This window comes from Pipistrellus kuhlii, unplaced genomic scaffold, assembly GCF_014108245.1.
Source record: "Pipistrellus kuhlii isolate mPipKuh1 unplaced genomic scaffold, mPipKuh1.p scaffold_m20_p_7, whole genome shotgun sequence".
In the NCBI taxonomy this organism is placed as follows: Eukaryota; Metazoa; Chordata; class Mammalia; order Chiroptera; family Vespertilionidae; genus Pipistrellus; species Pipistrellus kuhlii.
The window spans coordinates 27,489,074-27,508,570 of NW_023425573.1; the positions used below are offsets into that span (position 1 = coordinate 27,489,074).

A 19,497-nucleotide genomic window follows, 5' to 3' on the forward strand; every position below is an offset into this window, starting at 1 on the left:
GCCTTGATTGTCTTCCGATCAGAGTAGCCCACAGGCCGCAGCGGCATGCTCTGAGACCGCCTGGTCTGCTCCCTTCACGGCCAGCAGCTCTCTGGCCAGTTAGGTAGATAAAGAAATAATTTGGTCAGGATGAGATGTTTGAGGCACAGGGACGTGGTGCTGATTTGCATGTCTGTGGATGGTGGACCAACTTCCATCATGGCCTTGCCTAGACGTGACCGAGTGTGGTGAAACGGCTGTACCCTCGGTGTGTCAATTGCACACCAAAACCCACTCCAGTTTGTTTCTGTGAATCACGCTGCTGGCTCGTGGCTGCATGTGGTGTGTTCGTTTCTGGGGCCACCCTCCCTAGCTCGGACAGTGTGCTGCAGCCCGCGGCCTCGCCCTCACCTTCTGTTCCGTGTTTTTCTTGCAGTGCCTTCTCCCAGTGCCTTGCTAGGAGACAATCCCACACCTTTCGGAAACGCAAAGGAAGTGATCGCAATCAAGGACTACTGCCCCAACAACTTCACCACCCTGAAGTTCTCCAAGGGCGACCACCTCTACGTCTTGGACACGTCCGGCGGGGAGTGGTGGTATGCCCACAACACCACGGAGATGGGCTACATCCCCTCCTCCTACGTGCAGCCCCTCAACTACCGCAACTCCACGCTGAGTGACAGCGGGATGATCGACAATCTTCCCGACAGCCCCGAGGAGGTGGCCAAGGAGTTAGATTTGCTGGGAGGATGGACAGATGACAAGAAGGGACCCGGCAGAACCTACAGTAATAACCCTTTCTGGAACGGGGTCCAGACGAACCCGTTTCTGAACGGGAAGGTGCCAGTGATGCCCAGCGTGGACGAGCTGGCTCCCAGAAGCACCGTGGACCTGCTGCTCTTTGACACGGGCACGTCTTCCTTCACGGGGTCCAGCTCGGCCACCACGAACAGCACCGGCAACATCCTGGACGAGCTGCCGGCCACACACCAGCTCCACGCCGAGGGGCCAGTCAGGCGGGACAACCCCTTCTTCCGGAGCAAACGCTCCTACAGTCTGTCGGAACTCTCCGTCCTCCAAGCCAAGTCCGACGCGCCCGACTCGTCGGGGTATTTCACGGGCCTGAAGTCCCCGGCCCCCGAGCAGTTCCAGAGCCGGGAGGACTTCCGCGCAGCCTGGCTGAGCCACCGGAAGCTGGCTCGGTCTTGCCACGACCTGGACTTGCTGGGCCAAAACCCCGGGTGGGGCCAGACCCAGGCCGTGGAGACCAACATCGTGTGCAAGCTGGACAGCTCCGGGGGCTCCGTGCAGCTTCCCGACACCGGCATCAGCATCCACGTGCCCGAAGGCCACGTGGCCCCGGGGGAGACCCAGCAGATCTCCATGAAGGCCCTGCTGGACCCCCCCTTGGAGCTCAACAGCGACCGCTGCTGCACCGTCAGCCCCGTGCTGGAGGTGAAGCTGAGCACCCTGGAGGTGAAAACCGTCATCATCCTGGAGATGAAAGTGTCCGCCGAGGTGAAGAGCGACATCTTCAGCAAAAGCACGGTGGGCCTCCAGTGCCTGAGGAGCGACCTGAAGGAGGGGCCCTATGTCCCCACCCCCCTCAACTACAGCTATGGGGACACGGTCCAGGTGCCCCTGGACAACCTGGAGCCCTGCATGTACCTGGCCATCGTGGCCCACGGGCCAAACATTCTCTACCCTTCCACCGTGTGGGACTTCATCAACAAGAAAGTCACCGTGGGTCTCTACGGCCCCAAACACATCCACCCGTCCTTCAAGACGGTGGTGACTATCTTCGGGCACGATTGCGCCCCAAAGACGCTCCTGGTCACCGAGGTCACCCGCCAGGCCCCCAGCCCCGCGCCCGTGGCCCTGCAGCTCTGGGGCAAGCACCAGTTCATCTTGTCCAGGCCCCAGGACCTCCAGGTCTGCATGTTCTCCAACATGACCAACTACGAGGTCAGAGCCGGCGAGCAGGCCAAGGTCGTGAGAGGGTTCCAGATGAAGCTGGGCAAGGTGAGCCGCCTCATCTTCCCCATCGCCTGCCAGAACCCCGGCGAGCTCTCCGACTTCACCCTGAGGGTCCAGGTGAAGGACGACCAGGAGGCCATCCTCACCCAGTTCTGCGTCCAGACCCCCCAGCCGCCCCCCAAAAGTGCCATCAAGCCGTCCGGGCAGAGACGGTTCCTCAAGAAGAACGAGGTCGGGAAGATCATCCTGTCCCCGTTCGCCGCCACCACCAAGTACCCCACCTTCCAGGACCGCCCCGTGTCCAGCCTCAAGTTCGGCAAGCTGCTCAAGACCGTCGTCCGGCAGAGCAAGAACCACTACCTGCTGGAGTACAAGAAGGGCGACGCCATCGCCCTGCTCAGTGAGGAGAAGATCCGGCTCAAGGGGCAGCTGTGGACCAAGGAGTGGTACATCGGCTACCACCAAGGCAAGGTGGGCCTGGTGCATGCCAAGAACGTGCTGGTGGTGGGCAAGGCCCGGCCCAGCCTCCTGGCGGGGCCCGAGCTCAGCACCTCGGTGCTGCTGGAGCAGATCCTGCGGCCCTGCAAGTTCCTCACCTACATCTACGCCTCCGTCCGGACGCTGCTCATGGAGAACATCAGCAGCTGGCGCTCCTTCGCCGACGCCCTGGGCTACGGGAACCTGCCGCTCACCTTCTTCTGCCGAGCGGAACTGGACAGCGAGCCCGAGCGGGTGGCGTCCGTCCTGGAGAAGCTCAAGGAGGACTGCAACAACGCGGAGAACAAGGACCGGAAGTCCTTCCAGAAGGAGCTCATGATGGTAGGTCCCGGCGGGTCTGGATTTGGGAGCGTGGGGCAGAAGCCAGCCTTCTCCTCACACACGTGGGTGCCACGTGGTTCAGTGCACCATTGGACCGGCGTCCGGGCTCATCTGGGCTCCCTCAGGTGCAAGGACAGGGTTTTAGGAAATGCACCTGGAGAGAGGCGTTCGCATGGGGGCTCCCCAAACAGCTCAGCTCTCTTTTCCTGCTGAGTTGGGGGCTCCTCAGAGGTCTCGGGATGGGCCTTTGCGTGCCCAGTGGAACGTGGACACCCAGGGCCTGTGCTCCAATCACCTCTCTATAAGCCTCTGGGGAGAAGGTCTGTCTTTCATCAACTTCCCTAGGAGAGCCGCCTGACTCCAACGTTTTAAGAACCACTGCCCCCAAACCTGGCTTTATGTTAGTGAGTTTTTCCCTCTGTGTCTGACTTGAAGGTTCCACCATGTCTTTGTACCGTTTCCTCTTCCTCCTTTCCGTGTGCGTTTGAGTCGGGGGCCAGGACAGCCTTGGTTTTGTGCCAGCACAACCAGGAATTGGAATACGAAGAAGTCAGAAGGGGGAGGTTGGTGTCACACTACGGGGTACACCGGCCACCCGGGAAGCATGCACTGGCCTTTCACGGCACCGGCAGGCCTGGGCTCAGCCCCAGCCCACACCCTCTTCACTGGCAGCCCCCCTCTTCACTGTTGGATAAGTCCTGGGCGTGGCCCCGGAGAAGCTTAGTAATACCTTTCTCTTGGCATCTCTCTCGTCGCATCTGTGCTGCCATTGCCTGACGGACTCCCTGGTGTACTAGGAGCCGTCTCAGCTCCCTCCCGGGCCCCCCGATGTGATGTCCTGTGGGAACACGCCTGTGTGATTGGCCACATGCCTCTCTTTCTGGCTCCCCTCACTCCACACAGCCTCTTTCACCTCCTAGCTTGGGTGAGGTGTGACTAAGCTCCTGACATTTCTGCCCCTTCTACCCCTCCTTCTCTACAGCACCTGCCATTCCGTGTCTGCACCTCTGGGAACAGGTGAACCAATTGCCTCTGAGGTTGCCCGCATTGACATGAGTGTGCAACTGAGGTGGATTCATTGCACACACGTCTCTCTGCTGCCCCCTGGAGCCGGGGGACAGAAGGGTTACAGTCCACAGTGCCGCGGCCACTGAGGCAGAGGGAGTGAGGCTTGACACAGGCCCCCTGACACGTGACCCACGATAGCATAAAGTGCTGGCTCATGGAGCAGAAGGGGAACCTGGTGTTGCCCCCAGGAGCGAGCGGGAACTGGAAGTGGCAGGTAGAGGGGCGACCTTGGCAACCCAGAGGTCATTGGGCATTGGCACCGTCAGTGGAGAGGATGCGGTTGTCCTGGCTGCAGGGAAGCTTCCCCGGTGATGGCCAGGTCCCTCCCTCGGGGCCCAGCTCCCTCACCCGCCTGCAGAGTCAGTCCCCGTGCAGCTCGAGCTGCCCGTCTCCTCCTTGGATCCACCTCACAGTGGGCAGGGCCCGAGCTTCCCTCTCGCCAGCCTCAGGCTGGCATTCTCCCTGGATCAGGGAATTATGTGCTTTCATGGAGCAGAAACGATTGATTGTGCCTTCGTGACAGCTGAGAAGTGCTCGCCGGGCATGGACACAGGAGGAAAATGAACCGACCCGGGCAGCTCCTTCCGGCTGTGGAAACCTGTCTGAGGAGGTGGCTTTTCTCTCATTTCCTCGTTGCTTTTCAGAAGACTTCAGTGAGGGCTCCTTTTTCCTCACCTGGGGAACCCAGAATAGATTTTTCGGTTGGCTTCCTGAGGTTAGTGTGTGTGCAGACGGGGGGCCCCGTGTGTGTCCGGGACCCTCCCCTCCCCCCACCCCGCACCCACTGTGGCTCCCAGAGTCCCAGGAGGAGGAAGTGGCAGGAAGGTGCCCGGAGGAGGTTGGCTTGGGCTGAAGTGAAACCGGTTTCCCCTCCTCACCTCTGAGCCGCAGATCTGAATGGTTGGCCCGACTTCTAGAAACCACAGGCTGGCTTATCCCGGGGTGTTGGAGGAGTCGCTGCAAACCGGGTGTTTCATTTCCAGGGACTTAGACATTGCTGAGCAGAGGAGTTTCCTATAGCATCAACCAAGCATCTAACCCGCTCCACCTCACAGCCAGACCCCCTCCCTTCCCCTCACGGCCAGACCACACCTCCTCACCTCTCCTTGTGAGGCAGTTTGTTTAGTGGTGGTGCCTTGTTTGGAAGTGGTGATTAAATGAATTAGGGCCATGGCCGGCAAACTGCAGCTCTTTGGCCCCTTGAGTGTGGCTCTTCCACAAAATACCATGGCATGGGCGAGTCTATTTTGAAGAAGTGGCGTTAGAAGAAGTTTAAGTTTAAAAAAATTGGGTCTCAAAAGAAATTTCAATCGTTGTACTGTTGATATTTGGCTCTGTTGACTAATGAGTTTGCCGACCACTGAATTAGGGAGAAGGAAGGTTTAGAACAGCAGGTTTGCCGGGAGATGAGAAGGAAAAAGGTCCATCTGTCCACCACTATCAGAATGGGGTCCAGGCCCCTGACCTTAAGATCTGGTCCCCCCCCCCATCTCACATCGCTGGGGACCACGAATGCTTCTTGCCCACTCGCCACTCAGGCCTGTGGCTGCATCCTGCACACACCTAGCTTGCTCTTGCTCAGATTGTGCACCTGTAGTTTCCTCGGCCTGGAATTCTCTTTCCCCCGATTCCACGTGGCTGGGCTTTCACCTCCTTCGGTGACCAGCCCAAACCTCATCTTGTAAGAGCTTTCCCACAACTCCCTGGAGAGCCACCTTGTGCCTGTGGGTCACTGCACCTCGTCCTCCATGATACTGTCTCCACAGTGCTTTCCAGAATCTGAAATGGCCTTGTTTACTTGGGTTCCTGTGTCCTGTTGCCCTAATTGAAGACAAAATCCATGGGAGAAAGGGCCTGGCACAGAGGAAACACTCAGACCTGTGGTGGATGAGTGAATGAATGATGGGTGAACTCAGACCTGTGGTGAATGAGTGAATGAACGATTGGTGAACTCAGACCTGTGGTGGATGAGTGAATGAATGATGGGTGAACTCAGACCTGTGGTGGATGAGTGAATGAATGATGGGTGAACTCAGACCTGTGGTGGATGAGTGAATGAATGATGGGTGAACTCAGATCTGTGGTGGATGAGTGAATGAACGATGCGTGAACTCAGACCTGCGGTGGATGAGTGAATGAATGATGGGTGTATGAATGCGGCCTCCTGTGGTCAGACCACCGTGCTTCTGTTCTTTTGTTCCAGTCCCTCTTGTGGGTGCGTGTTTTCCACCTCAGTGGTCTGGGAGGTGTGCTGTGTGCGTGGACCTCCCGGGGTCCTTGGCCGGCCCTTTGTCACCCACATGGCCTGTGACCACAGAGAATGGCCCTCCTGTCCCCAGTCCGCCTAGCTCTCCAGCAGAAGCCATGCTTGTCTGTGATCATCCCCTTTCGATGAGGCCCCCAGACCATATTGAAAGCTGAGGGAGGGGTGGTGCTGCCGGGCCCAGCAGAGTGGATGAAGCCCCTGGGGGTCCCTGTGCTGGTGGGACTTATGGGTCAGGCAGATGAGGGAGTGGGCACCACACATTGGAAGAGCTTTTGAAGACAAATTCTGTTGTCAAAGGCAGGACAGGTAACTGGAGGCAGGTGCGTGGCTGCAGCTTCTAACACTCAGCCAGGGAGAGCCACGGCAAACAGCAGGAGTGGGCACAGGTACTCACAGGCATTAAACATTCCTTGGGCGCCTGCTGTGTGCATAGAGGGGATGCTGGGGGCTGGGCTTTTGAAGAACTCGTGCCTGTTACTTGAGGAAGATGAGGGAACCGTTAGGAGAGCAGAGTGGGCTTGTATCAGGTCCTGAAGGAAAGGACCTCCTTGGCCTGGGTGAACCAGGGGAAGGCAAAGGGGGGTGCCAAAGGGGGTGCAGGAGCCAGCCAAGGGGCAGGGGCTGTCAGGTCCTAGGCACACTGTGGGCCAGGGCCAGGGAAAAGAGGCGCATGGGATGGGGTCGAGCAGAGGCCAAGCCTCGGAGACAAGAGATAATAGTATACGGGGCAACGGGAGTGGCCTGGAGCCCCCTGGGCCAGACAACACTTGCTCTCTATCCTGAGGGCATTGAGGGGGATCACTCAGTCACAGTGGATGGGAGGGGAACCAAGGTGGACCCATTCCTGCCCTGTGTGAAGGCAGGTGTGTCCCCGCCCCTCGCCCCTTCTCAGACTCAGAGTCACTCAGGTGGAAGACAGTGGGGTGCCCACTATGAGTGCCTCTCCTTCAGAATGCCAGGGTGCCTGGGGAGGAGGACCTAGTTTTCATACTCACCCCCGGGTTTACTCTTACTACGACAAGTGGGCAAGGTGAGAGGTATGGGTCAAACCAAAGGGCTGCCCAACTGGGAACACACTCACAGCTTGTGCATCTGCTTTCACATCTGGCAGCTCCTTGTCAGTGGGGTCACTGCAGCCCTTCCCTCCCCCTCACCTACACTTCAGCCCCTCCCTCCCTCCTCACCTGCACCTTGGTCCTGGGAACAGGCCCTCTTTGTTTCCTGCTCTGTGCCCATCAGGGAAGGAAACACAGACTGACCTTGAGAGCTTCATGGTCTTCGTTTGCACAGTGGCCTTGGCTCCGCCCAGATTTTGTTGCTTCCTCATTGATTTCTCGATTTGTCAAGACAGAGAATGCTTCTTTTGCATGGAAATCCTGCAGTGCTGAAGAGCAACAGCAGAAAGCAGGTCCTCCATCGGAGTGTGCGCCGTGGTTATGCTCAGTTCCCTGGGGTTTTGCCACCCAGGCTCTCCCACAGGCTGCCCTCCCAGCCACGTGTGCTCACTGAGGGCCCGCGGCTCTCAGGCGGGGAAGGTGCCGTGGGTCCCTGTTCCGTGAACAGGCATGCGGCTTCTGTCCAACCACTGCAGCACTCCTGGAGGTGCGCCCTTGGCCACGTGTCTGTGTGCTTGTCCATGTTGGTTCTGTGACAATATTCCAGAACCTGCAGGCCCACTGCAATCCAGATGACCTCAGTTACCTAATTACATCTGCAAAGGCCCTACTTCTAAATCCAGTCATATTGCTGAGGTTCTGGAGGGACATCCACCCCACACACATCATTGACTTTTTTTGTTCTGTGAGTCACTGCAATGCAAGGGTTCGGGGGTGTATTACAGGCGTTAGGACGTTTGGGTAGAGCATCCGACAGGCACCCCAGCCACCATCTACCTCACACTGTGCTCCCCGCCGCCCCCCCCCCCCTCCCCAGGCCTTGCTGAAGATGGACTGCCAGGGCCTGGTGGTCCGGCTCATCCAGGACTTCGTGCTCCTGACCACGGCCGTCGAGGTGGCGCAGCGCTGGAGGGAGCTGGCCGAGAAGCTCGCCAAGGTGTCCAAGCAGCAGATGGACGCCTACGAGTCTCCCCACCGGGACAGGAACGGGGTCGTGGACAGCGAGGTGAGTGGGCAGCCCTTCCCTCAACCTGTAACAATCAGTCACAGCAATGTCTGTTTGGTAGTGTTTTCATGAGGGTAAAAGGAGTTAGACATGAGAGCGCGTGCCCAGCACACAGTAGGCCCTCACCGAGTGGGCAGGTCTCCTCCTTCTTGGGGTCTTTAGTCGTGACTCCCGCTCTGACGCTGGCAAGGCCTCGCTGCCATGAAGTGGGGCTGGGGCGTTGGGACATCAGCAGGCCTGCCCGTCCCTTGCTCATCCCGATGTTAAATGACCTTCCGTTGGAGGGAATGATGGGTGACTGGGCCCTTTGGGGTCCGCTCTGTTCTGGGCCTCTATCCGCCGCTGCTGCACGAATACCTGGCATGTTGTATGTGCGGCGTGGGCCAGCATGGGCCGGGTTCCTGCTCAGAAGTTCTGTTTTCTCACCTGTTCATGGAGGTCGCTTTAAGCTACCGGAGACCAAGGAATAGGAGAAGTGCCAAGCATAAGGGTGTCCTTTATTTTTATTTTTTTTCTTTTAAAATATATTTTTATTGATTTCAGAGAGGAAGAGAGAGGGAGAGAGAGAAACATGCAGTGATGAGAGAGAATCATTGATCAGCTGCCTTCTGCATGCCCTCTACCGGGGATTGAGCCCACAATCCAGTCATGTGCCCTTGACTGGAATCGAACCAGGGACCCTGGTTCAGTCCACCAACATGCTCTACCCGCTGAGCCAAACTGGCTAGGTAAGGGTGTCCTTTGTTGTTAATAGGGAGAATTTCTAAATAAATGGCCGCGATAGAAAGTGCTACAGGGAGTGTAAGGAGAGAAATCCTTCCTGTTAGCTGAGACACCACTGGCTACGACCTACTCGAATAAAATGCAGATCCCTCTGCAACATGCTGGCTGGGACCGAGACGGTCCCCTGTGCCTCCGATTTGCTCTGCTCTTACCAAGCAGTGTAAGTAACGCACAGAGGAGCTGTAGCTGGCAACCCTGCCGAATGTCTGACTGCCCCCCACTCGTCCTTTCTCCCTCCTTCCTGTGCAGGCCATGTGGAAGCCCGCGTATGACTTTCTGCTGACCTGGAGCCACCAGATCGGGGACAGCTACCGGGACGTCATCCAGGAGCTGCACACCGGCCTGGACAGGATGAAGAACCCCATCACCAAGCGCTGGAAGCACCTCACGGGCACCCTCATCCTCGTGAACACCCTGGACATCCTGCGAGCGGCTGCCTTCAGCCCGGCCGACCAGGACGACTTTGTGATTTGAACAGGCGCCCCCTGCCTGCTGCTGCCCTGGGGCCCGGGCCCCCGAATGCCCCCATCTATCCCAGATGCCTGTGCAGCCACGTGTTGCTGGGGAGGGAGGGAGGGAGGGCCGGCTGCTCAGACTGATGGGGGTCGCTCGATGGCCCCGCACTGAGGACCAAGCACACCCAGTGCTCCACCTGCCACCTCCATCTCAGAGCAGGGGAGGCCTGAAGGGAATTCCTACTGCAGGTCATTGCCAATCAAATAGCTTTCTATTTCTTAAGTATACATTTAAATTTAAAATCACTTTTTTAAAGTATGGGGAGGAGGGGACATATGAGAAACGTGGCATCTAATTTTTTTTTTTTAACCGACCATATAGGTAAAAAAACTTAGAGGGGCAGATGCTGTTAAGGTTTTTATGTTCTCTGAAGACCTTTTTAAATTATGTTACAGATGTATATATGTATTTAAAAGAACTCTGGGGGCATTTCTTGTTCCCAGACACACACACATTTCAACAGGAAGACGCTTGTTCGCGCGTTGGACCTTCTTTCACTCCGTACCTGTACAAACGTAAATCAAATAGGAGCCGTGGTTTTAGGTAAATGAGTGTCGCCCAAGCCCATTCTTTCTGAGAAAGTCCTGCATCCTTTCTCCCCTCCTTTCTTATCTTCTGTATCTTGGCCTCATGGTGCAGAAGGTGACCAGCCACAGGGCACATGGACCGTGCTGTGGGCAAAGTTAAGTCTGCCTGGTGCCCTGGGTATTAGGAAGCAGCTGGGAGTTGGCATTCTCTGTGGCCCCTTCTCATTCAGAAGAGCCTTTGCAGTTCCTATTGAGCTGGTCCCTGCAAGACTCCCCCTCTGTGTGGTCAGGAAGGAAACTTCGCCACAAGAACAGCCTGTGCCAGCGGCCACTTGCCAAACTCTCCGCTTCATTTCATCCCACATGTGATCCCTCTCCCTTCCTGGTTATACCCATGTCTCCTTGGGCATGAGTAGTATGGGGAAACCGTGTTTATTTACACTATAGAGATTAAGCAGGATGAACATTTTCTGAACATGAAATACTTCCCACATAAAGTCTGGGGCCTGGTGGAATGTTGCATTGATCACCTTGATGGTTGCAGATCGACTTGCTGGGTTGAATTCTACGACTGCACTGTCGTTGTGGCATCTCAGAGGGAGCAAGGGGCACAACTGGAGTCCCCAGGAATGTGCCAAGATGGGCACCAGGCAATCCCAGTCTCACTCTCTAAATCTGCTTTCTTGAAACACTATAATTACCTTCTATAATCAATGTATAGTCCCTTATGGGGCTGAAACATTCTTGTGTATCTATTGATTCAGATACTGAAGATCAACTGGCTAGGGAAAAAAAAATGATACCAAAAAATAAAAACACTACGTATTTTATGCTGCAAGAACCGAGACACACAATTCTCCAATCATCACACAAGATAACCTTAAATTCAGCTTTTCAACTCTCCACCATCATTCTTTCCAGAGATCCTCTCTCCTCTTTCTCCCCCAAAAAAGGAACAAAACCAGTTGCACCTTAAACCATGGATATTTTTCCTCAGGGGCTTAAAAACAGTTTCCTATGCAACATGTCTTGTAGCACAAATTAAATTCTACAGAAGTTGCAGTAAATTTTATTTGGATATTTTGACCTCTTAAGTGTGTGGGTGTTTCTTTTCCATACCAACCAAACTTTAAATAAAACCTCGTGTACGTATCTGTACAGAGAACAATGGCTCCCTCCCCGAACACTCACCCCTAAGGGACAGTGTGACCATTGGGTAACCGGGTATCTATTTTCTTGAAATAAATGTAATTGCTCTTGGAACACAGGGGTCTCCGTCATCGCTGGCTGGTAGGAATCGGTGTGGCCCAGAGCACACAAAGGGTTCAGGTGCACAGCTTCCTTTATGTTGGCCCCACACCCCTGGGACTGGCAATCTCGATCCCACAATACAATTTAGGACTGAGCGGGTGCACTTGTGGCGTTTCTACCTGTATCCCCCGCCACACTGAGATAGTGACTTTACCATGTTTTCTGGGTGCTCTGAATCCTGAGAACACTTGGCTATATTTGGACCCTCAAAAACGTAAACTTGCAGCCTCCCTTGCAGCTACATGCAGGTGTGTCCAGCTTCCACCTCATGGATCTCTGATTCAATCACCCACTTGTAGAAGGAGGCGGGGCTGGTGGCAGAAGCATCTTCCTCTGGGGTGGCATTGGTCACAGAGAGCTCCAGGCCTGGCTGTGGCCTCAGTGGGCCACGCAGGGCCGTGGCGATTTCCCCAATGCCAGGACATGTTCCTCAGCAAGCCAGTCCTGGAAACTCAGAATTGAGCGCGGTTCTTTAGATCTCTCAACCCTCTGCTGAATTACCTAATTATTCTTTATTAAGTCCGGTTTGGGAAGAATAAGCCATTGTTAATTTCCGTTGCTTGCAAATAAGCACCTTGATTTCTGACTATTTATATTCCTTCAGGATTTGGCCCTGATACTCGGGCTCCTCTGGGAAGTTGTTCTGGACGTCCCATCTGGGCAAAAGGCCCTTCCTTTGCTTTCCTGCAGCCCTCTGCCCTCACCCCAAATATAACCCAAATCTCTCTACTAGAGCTGTGCCCCAGACTAATCTGGGCAAGGAGATGCCCAACACACACTCAATACATTCAAAGTCGCACTTAATACATGCTAAGTCACAATAAGTTCCTGGGTGGATGGATGATTGAGTAAACATCTTCCCAGAGTGTACTACAAATCAGTTCATTTAGGGCGATGGAAGCTAAATACCTGAGTAGCTTTGTGTGAAATTGGAGTGATTTTTTTTTTTAATCAAATACACATTTTATGGGGAGTCCAATCTAGATTTTTTTTTTTTTTTCAGGAAAGTTCCATCTCTACTCATTTTAGTTCACTTGTCTCCCCACTATACTTAGTTACATATGCTTAGTTCAGCTGAAGCTCACACTTTGGCATAACAAGTATTTGCTCTATTTTTCACACATTCACTTGTTTTTCTGCACTCACACCCAAGATGCAATAGCAGCCACTTGGTGAGCATCTGTAGCCTCAGATGAGCTGTCTTGGTGTCACAGGCCTCCTTGGAAAGTCGCCAGGCACCTGAGCGAAGCAGGAGGCAGGAGGATGGGCAGGTGGGGTGTTTACCTGGCAACACCATGGTCCTTGCCTAGAAGAGAAAGGGTTTAGAGAATTGCACTTTCAGTCTTCACTCTGAGCCTGGTTAGAATCAATGTCTACAGAATGAAGAATTTATGGTAAAATCAGTGCTGACAAGTCACAGCTATTTGTAACACTGAATATACAAACGCAACCTGAGTGTGCAAACGGAAGTGCCTTCATGCAACTAGTGAGTTCATAAGATTACAATTATGGATTTAAAACCTCTAAATAATCACAGTCTAGTTCTCCAAGGTGTTTTGCAAAACATCTTTCTATATTCCTAATTATCACATTTTCCACGTGACAGATGAGGTGAGAAACTAAAAACAGAAAAGGTGATTAATGCATACTGAGGGCCTCAGGACACTTGACCTGGTTAGAAATAATATACACAGACCTTGGAGATTTATGTATCCTTCCCAGGATCTGGAAGATAGCTATCATTTTTCAAATATTAGGTTTGTGCAAAACACAGAGACATACTGGTGGTTGGGGTCACTATGCAATCACAGGGTATCTCAAACTATCCAAACAGGAATACATTTGTTTTGCATTCAGAAATGCATAATCAAGTGAAAGCAACTCTTAACTCCCCATTCCATCTATGACATGTAGCATTTTCAAAAATTCTGTTTAAAATATTGGGCACTCCCTGTAGTCAGGCAGCCTTCTCTCCCAAAATGAGTTTTGCAAAGTATCTCACTTCAAATAAGGCCGTTTATTATTATAGTATAATTTTTAACATACCTTCAAAATATAATATTTTACATCATTCAAATATATTTTGCAAGCCTGTTAAATCACAACAGGGCTCTGGTTGAAATACCATTATTATTTTGGATTCCCATATATTTTCTCTACCCATAGCTCTTGGAGGAGGTGAAACAGGTACCAGCCTAGTAATCATGAGAAAAGTGAAAGACGTTAGCTATTTAAGATCATTTTTAAAAATGTAATCGCCTGCACTTACCAGGCTTCCCACTTGATTCGTGGGTGCCCTGAAGTGTGAAGACAAGCTCAATTTTTAATGTTGCGGTGAAACATTAGGCAGGAAAGAAACATAAATGGCTTACATTTCAAGGTAGGAGGGGATGGGCGTGGATTCTGTTTCGTGATTTTTCTAAATATTCCAGCAGCCTCTCCCGTGCTTTCCAGCTCCTGCTCACTGCCCCACTTTCAGTCCCTCCTGCTGAACTTTAATTAAAATCCAGGCAATTGTTTTCGGGGATGCTTCTCTGATACACACTGCGCCCCTGGGACTTGTGGGGCCGTCCCCATGGGGGGGGGGGAGGGGCGGGGGTAAATGGGCTGGTTGTTGCTTAGCAACAGACACGCCTCCACCTACCCTGTGCCTCTGGGGTTTCCTGCTGGCACAAGGTAGGCTTCTCTCCTCTGGACACTGCTTCACAGTCCTGGGCCTCGCCAGTGTGCCGTCTTCAGGGCTGTTGGGTTACAGCTGCCTCCTGTTCCCGTGGGGGCCCTGCCTGGGCAGAGGCACAGTCCTCTCCTTGGCTTAATACTGTCCTTGCAGCCCTTCTGCACACCAGAGCAGCTTGATAGGTTTCAGCTGCACCTGGGCTGTGGGTGTGGAGTGCGCATGTGTGTGCCTGCCTCAAAGCTCAAGGAGACAGGCCTGGTATTCCTTACCTTGGACACCACCCCCACCACAAAAGCAAAGGGTTCCTCCGTTGTATTCCAAGGCCATCTAGACTAAAATTAGCCAACACTGACCTAGCGCTTTCGCTATGCCTGTCGAGGTCCTCAAGACTTTAGTCCTCAAGAGGTCCCTGTGTGATAGGTACAATCAGTATCCACATTTTCCAGATAAGAAAGTAAGGCTCAGAGAGGTTAGTAACTTTCCTAAGGCCACACAGCCACAAAGTGTGGAGCTGAGGTTCAAGCCCAGGCAGCCTGGCTCCAAGGTCCTTGCTGTGCATTCCTGCCTCGCCCAGCTGACCTTTTTTCTGTGGGTCAGAAGCCCCAGCAAGAGAGAGCAATGGCGACTTGTATAACTGAACGTGGCCAATGGCAAAAACTGTACTTTTCCCTTGAGAACGTTTTGTGTGGAGACGCTGAGCAATGGAGACGGTTTGCCATTGGTTTTTCATTTTTCATTTCCTCTGGGCACGCAGACATAATGAGCTCACAGGCTCTCCACATACTTCGGCAGCTGGCATGGAGACAGCACAGAGGCCCGGTGAACCGTGGACGATTCTTAAAGCTGCTGCAACATGAGCGCCCATCAATAGCGGGTCAGTCAGATAAATCGCAGTACATTTGCACAGCAGAACACTGCTCAGCCATTACAGGTACAGGCAGATCCATGACTGTCGCTCTGAGAAGATCTTCAAGATAGAGTAAATGAAAAAAACTAGACCTAAGTATAAAATCTTCCCATTTTGTTAAAAGATAAAATAGGCCTGGCCGGCATGGCCCAGTGGTTGAGCATCGACTTATGGATCAGGAGGTCACGGTTCAATTCTAGGTCAGGCCAGATGTCTGGGTGGTGGACTCAATCCCCAGTGTGGGTCATGCAGGAGGCAGCCGATCAATGATTCTCTCTCTTCACTGATGCTTCTATCTCTCTCTTTCCCTCTCCCTTCCTCTATGAAATCAACAAAAATATTAAGTAACTAGGCTATGCACAAAACATTCCTAAAATGACACCAAGACACCTGGTCATGGGTTGCTGAGGCCTGGAATCTGCATTGAGGAGAGGACTTGGTTTCCATTGGGTGTCTTTTGTGCCGTTGCATTTCTTGCTCTGTGCTGGTGATAGTCTCATGAGTCTCTATATTTTTTTTTGCTACAGATAATAATTTATGAAATGAGAGTAATTTAGAATTAGCTGTGAGTATCCAAGGAACAGAACGAACACCCATTTGCAAAATTAAAAATAAAACAAGTACCTCATTTGCATATTGTTAATCAGCCAAGTGGCCATATCCAGGCAGATCATCACAACGGATTTGTGTGCCCAGAACAGGGGGTTTCCACCAGGGCCCCCAGATGGGCCTTCTGTGTGTGTGGGGTGGGGGGAGTGTCTATGAACCCCTCAATGATGCAATAATTTTTGTTTATTATGGTCTGTGCATCTTCTAAGGGGATTACACAGCATTTTAATATATTCTCATACAGGTTTATGAGTCACAAAAGTTTAACGGCCACTAGCCTAGAGCTCTGAGAAAGGTGGAGTTTGTATAAAAGAGTGTGCTATTCAGAACTTTAACAAGCATCAGAGAGGAACCTGCAGCACAAAGGTAAACAGAGGGGGCGGGAGGGACTGACACGTGGGCAGCGATGAGATGCAGCCTGCCTGTGCCAGGGCACACCCGCCCCGGTGCACAGTGCCCATGCCTCTGCCTGTCGGCCGGGACTGCGCCAGTCCGGATGCAGCAGCACGCGGGCCACGAGCAGCCCTGATGCGGAAGGGCTTCATTTTTCTCACCCGACGAGTCGTCCAGGTTGGGTGATACTCTCCCTCAGGGACCACCTCCCTTGTCTCCTACACAGCCATCTGCAGGGTGTGGCTTTGTCCGGGCTGGGACCACTATCTGGGCGGTAAGAAGAGGAGAGCAAAAGGGGTGTGGGGCCTGCCAGCTAAATCTCTTTTCACAAGGCAAAGGAGAACTTTCCTGGCCAGCTGCACCCAATAGAATCCCACTGTTTCATTAGCCAGAAAGTACTGCGGGTGGGAGCTCTGTGTCCCCTAAATGGTTGCAATGTAATCGTGAACCAACTAGGGTAGGGGCCAGTGGAGATTGTGTGGCCCCAAGTGGGAGCATGTGTATGTGGACCTATTCTCTGTGGTGAGCTGGGGCCTAAATGGGCCTATCCGCTTCCTGTGGAGGTGCAGCCAGGGTTCTACCTTGCAAACCTGCATCCACGGTGCCACTGGAATCAACAATCAATATAACCCTGTGGTTTTAAACTCCTTGCGTGCGGTTCTGACACATGGCAAAGGATTCCCGGCGAAAGAAGAAGGCGTTTTCTTCCAGCTTTGTTGAGATACAATTGACACACAGCACTGAATACATTTAAGGTTTACAAGTTTACTGTGTGTATAAATGGAAAGCAAAATGCATTTTCATAAAACCAACACGCAATAGAAGAATAGACGAAACGGCCCCAGGGAGGGGTCCCCCGGGGGACACAGGCAAAGTCCCAACCTGAGCAGACTTTGAACATCCTTTATCAGCTAAGTGGCCATATACTTATGGTCTGTGCATCTTCTGGTTTGTGGACTCAATCCCCAGTGTGGGGCATGCAGGAGGAAATTAAAGGTTTCCATATAGGATGTTCACCATCCACAGGAACCCCCAGGAGCCTGGCTACAGAGCAGCTGCTCACAGAGTCCAGGGCAGCCTTTCTCTGTGCTCTCTCCCCAGACACCACCGGATACCAGAGCGAGCGGTACGGATGGGTTTCTCCCAGCCGGGGACCCGAGGCCGGAGGCTGCAGCAGCCAATGATCCAGTCACCAGGGAAGCCCTTGGATGGAAGACAGAGGGACTGGCGGTGACAAGATGTAGACTCCTGAGCCAAATGACACAACCTGTCTGTAAACGTGTGACTGTCCATAGAAGCAATAGATCCCCCTCTACATAGACTTCGTTCTGAATGAAGTAATGCTGACTTACATAGAGGACACCCGCCAGGGTCCTGGGTCACCCCGCATCCCCCACCCATCTCTGTCACACATGACCCAGACAGCCTACACCTGCACCCCCCACCCACCCGAGAATTCCTTGGTCGAGCTGCCTTTTTCTCTGCAGCGTGTGTGGGGACGTGTGGCTGGGACGTTTTTGCAGTGTGGCCTTGGGAGAAAGAACCCACTAATTGAGAGTAACGTTTTGCCAGAAACTAAGTATGAGTATAAACTCAACAGCATCCTCTTCCTTGGAAAACTGCCCAGCTTCTTTACATGAACTCCGAAGGCTGGATTTGAAAACCTCGTCATTTAAGGGGAAGGCTGCCGAAAAACACAGTCTGCACGAGTTCTCTCCTGTTTACCACAGCACAATGGCATTCTAAGCAGGGTGGATGTGTCTGGGTCAGAATTTAACACACAAGGAAAAAGTGATGAAGTATGTCCTTGCAGAAATACCCACAGACTAAGAAAATGAGTGAGATTTTCTCAGTTTCCAAAAGAGAAAGCTCAAAATACCCAGGTAGCTACTCAGCCTTTTAGAGAGATGATGGGCAAATGCGTTCGGGTTGTACCTCCTCTCTCATGGTTACACAGTCTTTTAAAATCGTCCAAAACCCCTTTGATTTATGCTTTCTACGCACCCCAAGGAATAACTGTAAGGTGACTCAACAGCTGTAGTTTGGGGAAATACCCTGTTTCCCCAAAAATAAGACAGTGTCTTATATTGATTTTTGCTCCCAAAGATGTGCTAGGTCTTATTTTCAGGGGATGTCTTATTTTTCCATGAAGAAGGGTACGGTACACATTTATTGTTAAATGAAAATAAAGGAAATTGATTACCTGTATACGGTACGGTAGTACGGTAGTTGTCAACACAAACCAGACAAACTGTGAATCCTACAGTATCAAGAATTTACTCATTTATTCAATGACAATCATGTCATCATCTTCTGGAACATCATCATAACAATCCAATTCCTGAATTTCCTGGTGAATTTCTTATGACTCCATTTCTTTCAGAATCAGTGGACCAAATCTGTCATGTTTAGCCTGGGGGGGGGGGGAGCTTATTTTGGGGGGGATGCCTTATATTTCACTCAGAAGGAAACTTGTAAGTAGGTCTTATTTTCGGAGGATGTCTTATTTTCGGGGAAACACGATACCAGCTCTCTCATTCAGTTCCCAAAGATAAAGTTTAACCCGTGTTTCTCTACCATAAATATTCTTTGTTCATCCCAGCCCCGCAGTGTTTGAAGAGGTAGATTCGGCTAGTCTGACTCCACAGAGAGCAGTGGAGTCCTCGGTGGCAGCTTGAAGCCCTCCCTGGAGAGTAGCATGAAAAATGAGAGAGATGCTGTGAATGCGGTGATGAGGTCAGCCCGTGGACGCTCACTGGTGTCTGGCACGGCCCTCCTCCTGCGCCCCAGTTGCTGATAAGAAGGAGCCAGATGCTCTTATCTGCCTGGGCGGGGGAGGACTGAAACACGCCCGGCAGCCTGGCCAGGCCTGCACCTTAGCAGAGATCTCCTTCAGGACAGGATGAACAGAGACATGAGAAGTCACATCTGGGCTGCTCCCCGCTCTCTGGCTCCTCCTTGTCACCAGGGCCCCTCTTTGAAGATGGCTCCCTCCATCCCAGCCCTTCCTGGCCCTCTCCTGGGTAGCTTCCCCTCCAGCTCTTTCTAGGGGGGGCCCTCTGATCCCTGTCTGTTGTTAAACACCCCTAAGTTCTTGTGCCTTTCCTCCAGAGATTTCCTCTCACTTTGTATTTGTGCCATCCTATCTAATAAAGAGGGAATATGCTAATTGACCATCACTGGGTCACAAAGATGGCTGCACCCACAGCTGAAGCCAAGTTCCCCTAAGGAGCCTGAACAAGCAATCAGCAGGAACCTGATTGACACCCTCCCTCGACCCCATAGGGCTTAACAGGGGGCCTCAGGCTGCATCCCCCACCCGGCAGGGCTTGATGGGGGACCTCAAGGTGCGCTTTCCATCCTGGTGCTGGGCTAAAGGACCTCAGGATGCTCCCCTCACCCCAGAGCCAGGCTGGGGGACTTCAGGCTGTACACCCCCCTGCATGCCTGGGCTTGACAGGGGATCTCAGGCCATACTCCCCACCCAGCGGGGCCTGACAGGGAGACCTCAAGGTGCACCCCCCAGTGCTGGGTCGGGGGAACT

The 19,497-nt window shown here is 52.8% G+C and overlaps 1 protein-coding gene across 3 annotated transcripts in view; it reads left to right on the forward strand.

The window, feature by feature from the left end:
- SH3BP4 (SH3 domain binding protein 4) overlaps positions 1–10,842 on the forward strand; it is a 78,829-nt gene extending 67,987 nt beyond the window's left edge. For all 3 annotated transcript variants that reach the window (XM_036421058.2, XM_036421059.2, XM_045575692.1), the window contains 3 exons: positions 416–2,775; positions 8,042–8,230; positions 9,263–10,842. In XM_036421058.2, coding sequence (XP_036276951.1) covers positions 416–2,775; positions 8,042–8,230; positions 9,263–9,487 — 2,774 coding nt within the window. In that variant the 3' untranslated portion in view covers positions 9,488–10,842. The remainder of the gene's footprint in view (positions 1–415; positions 2,776–8,041; positions 8,231–9,262) is intronic.
- The last annotated feature ends 8,655 nt before the right edge of the window (positions 10,843–19,497 follow it).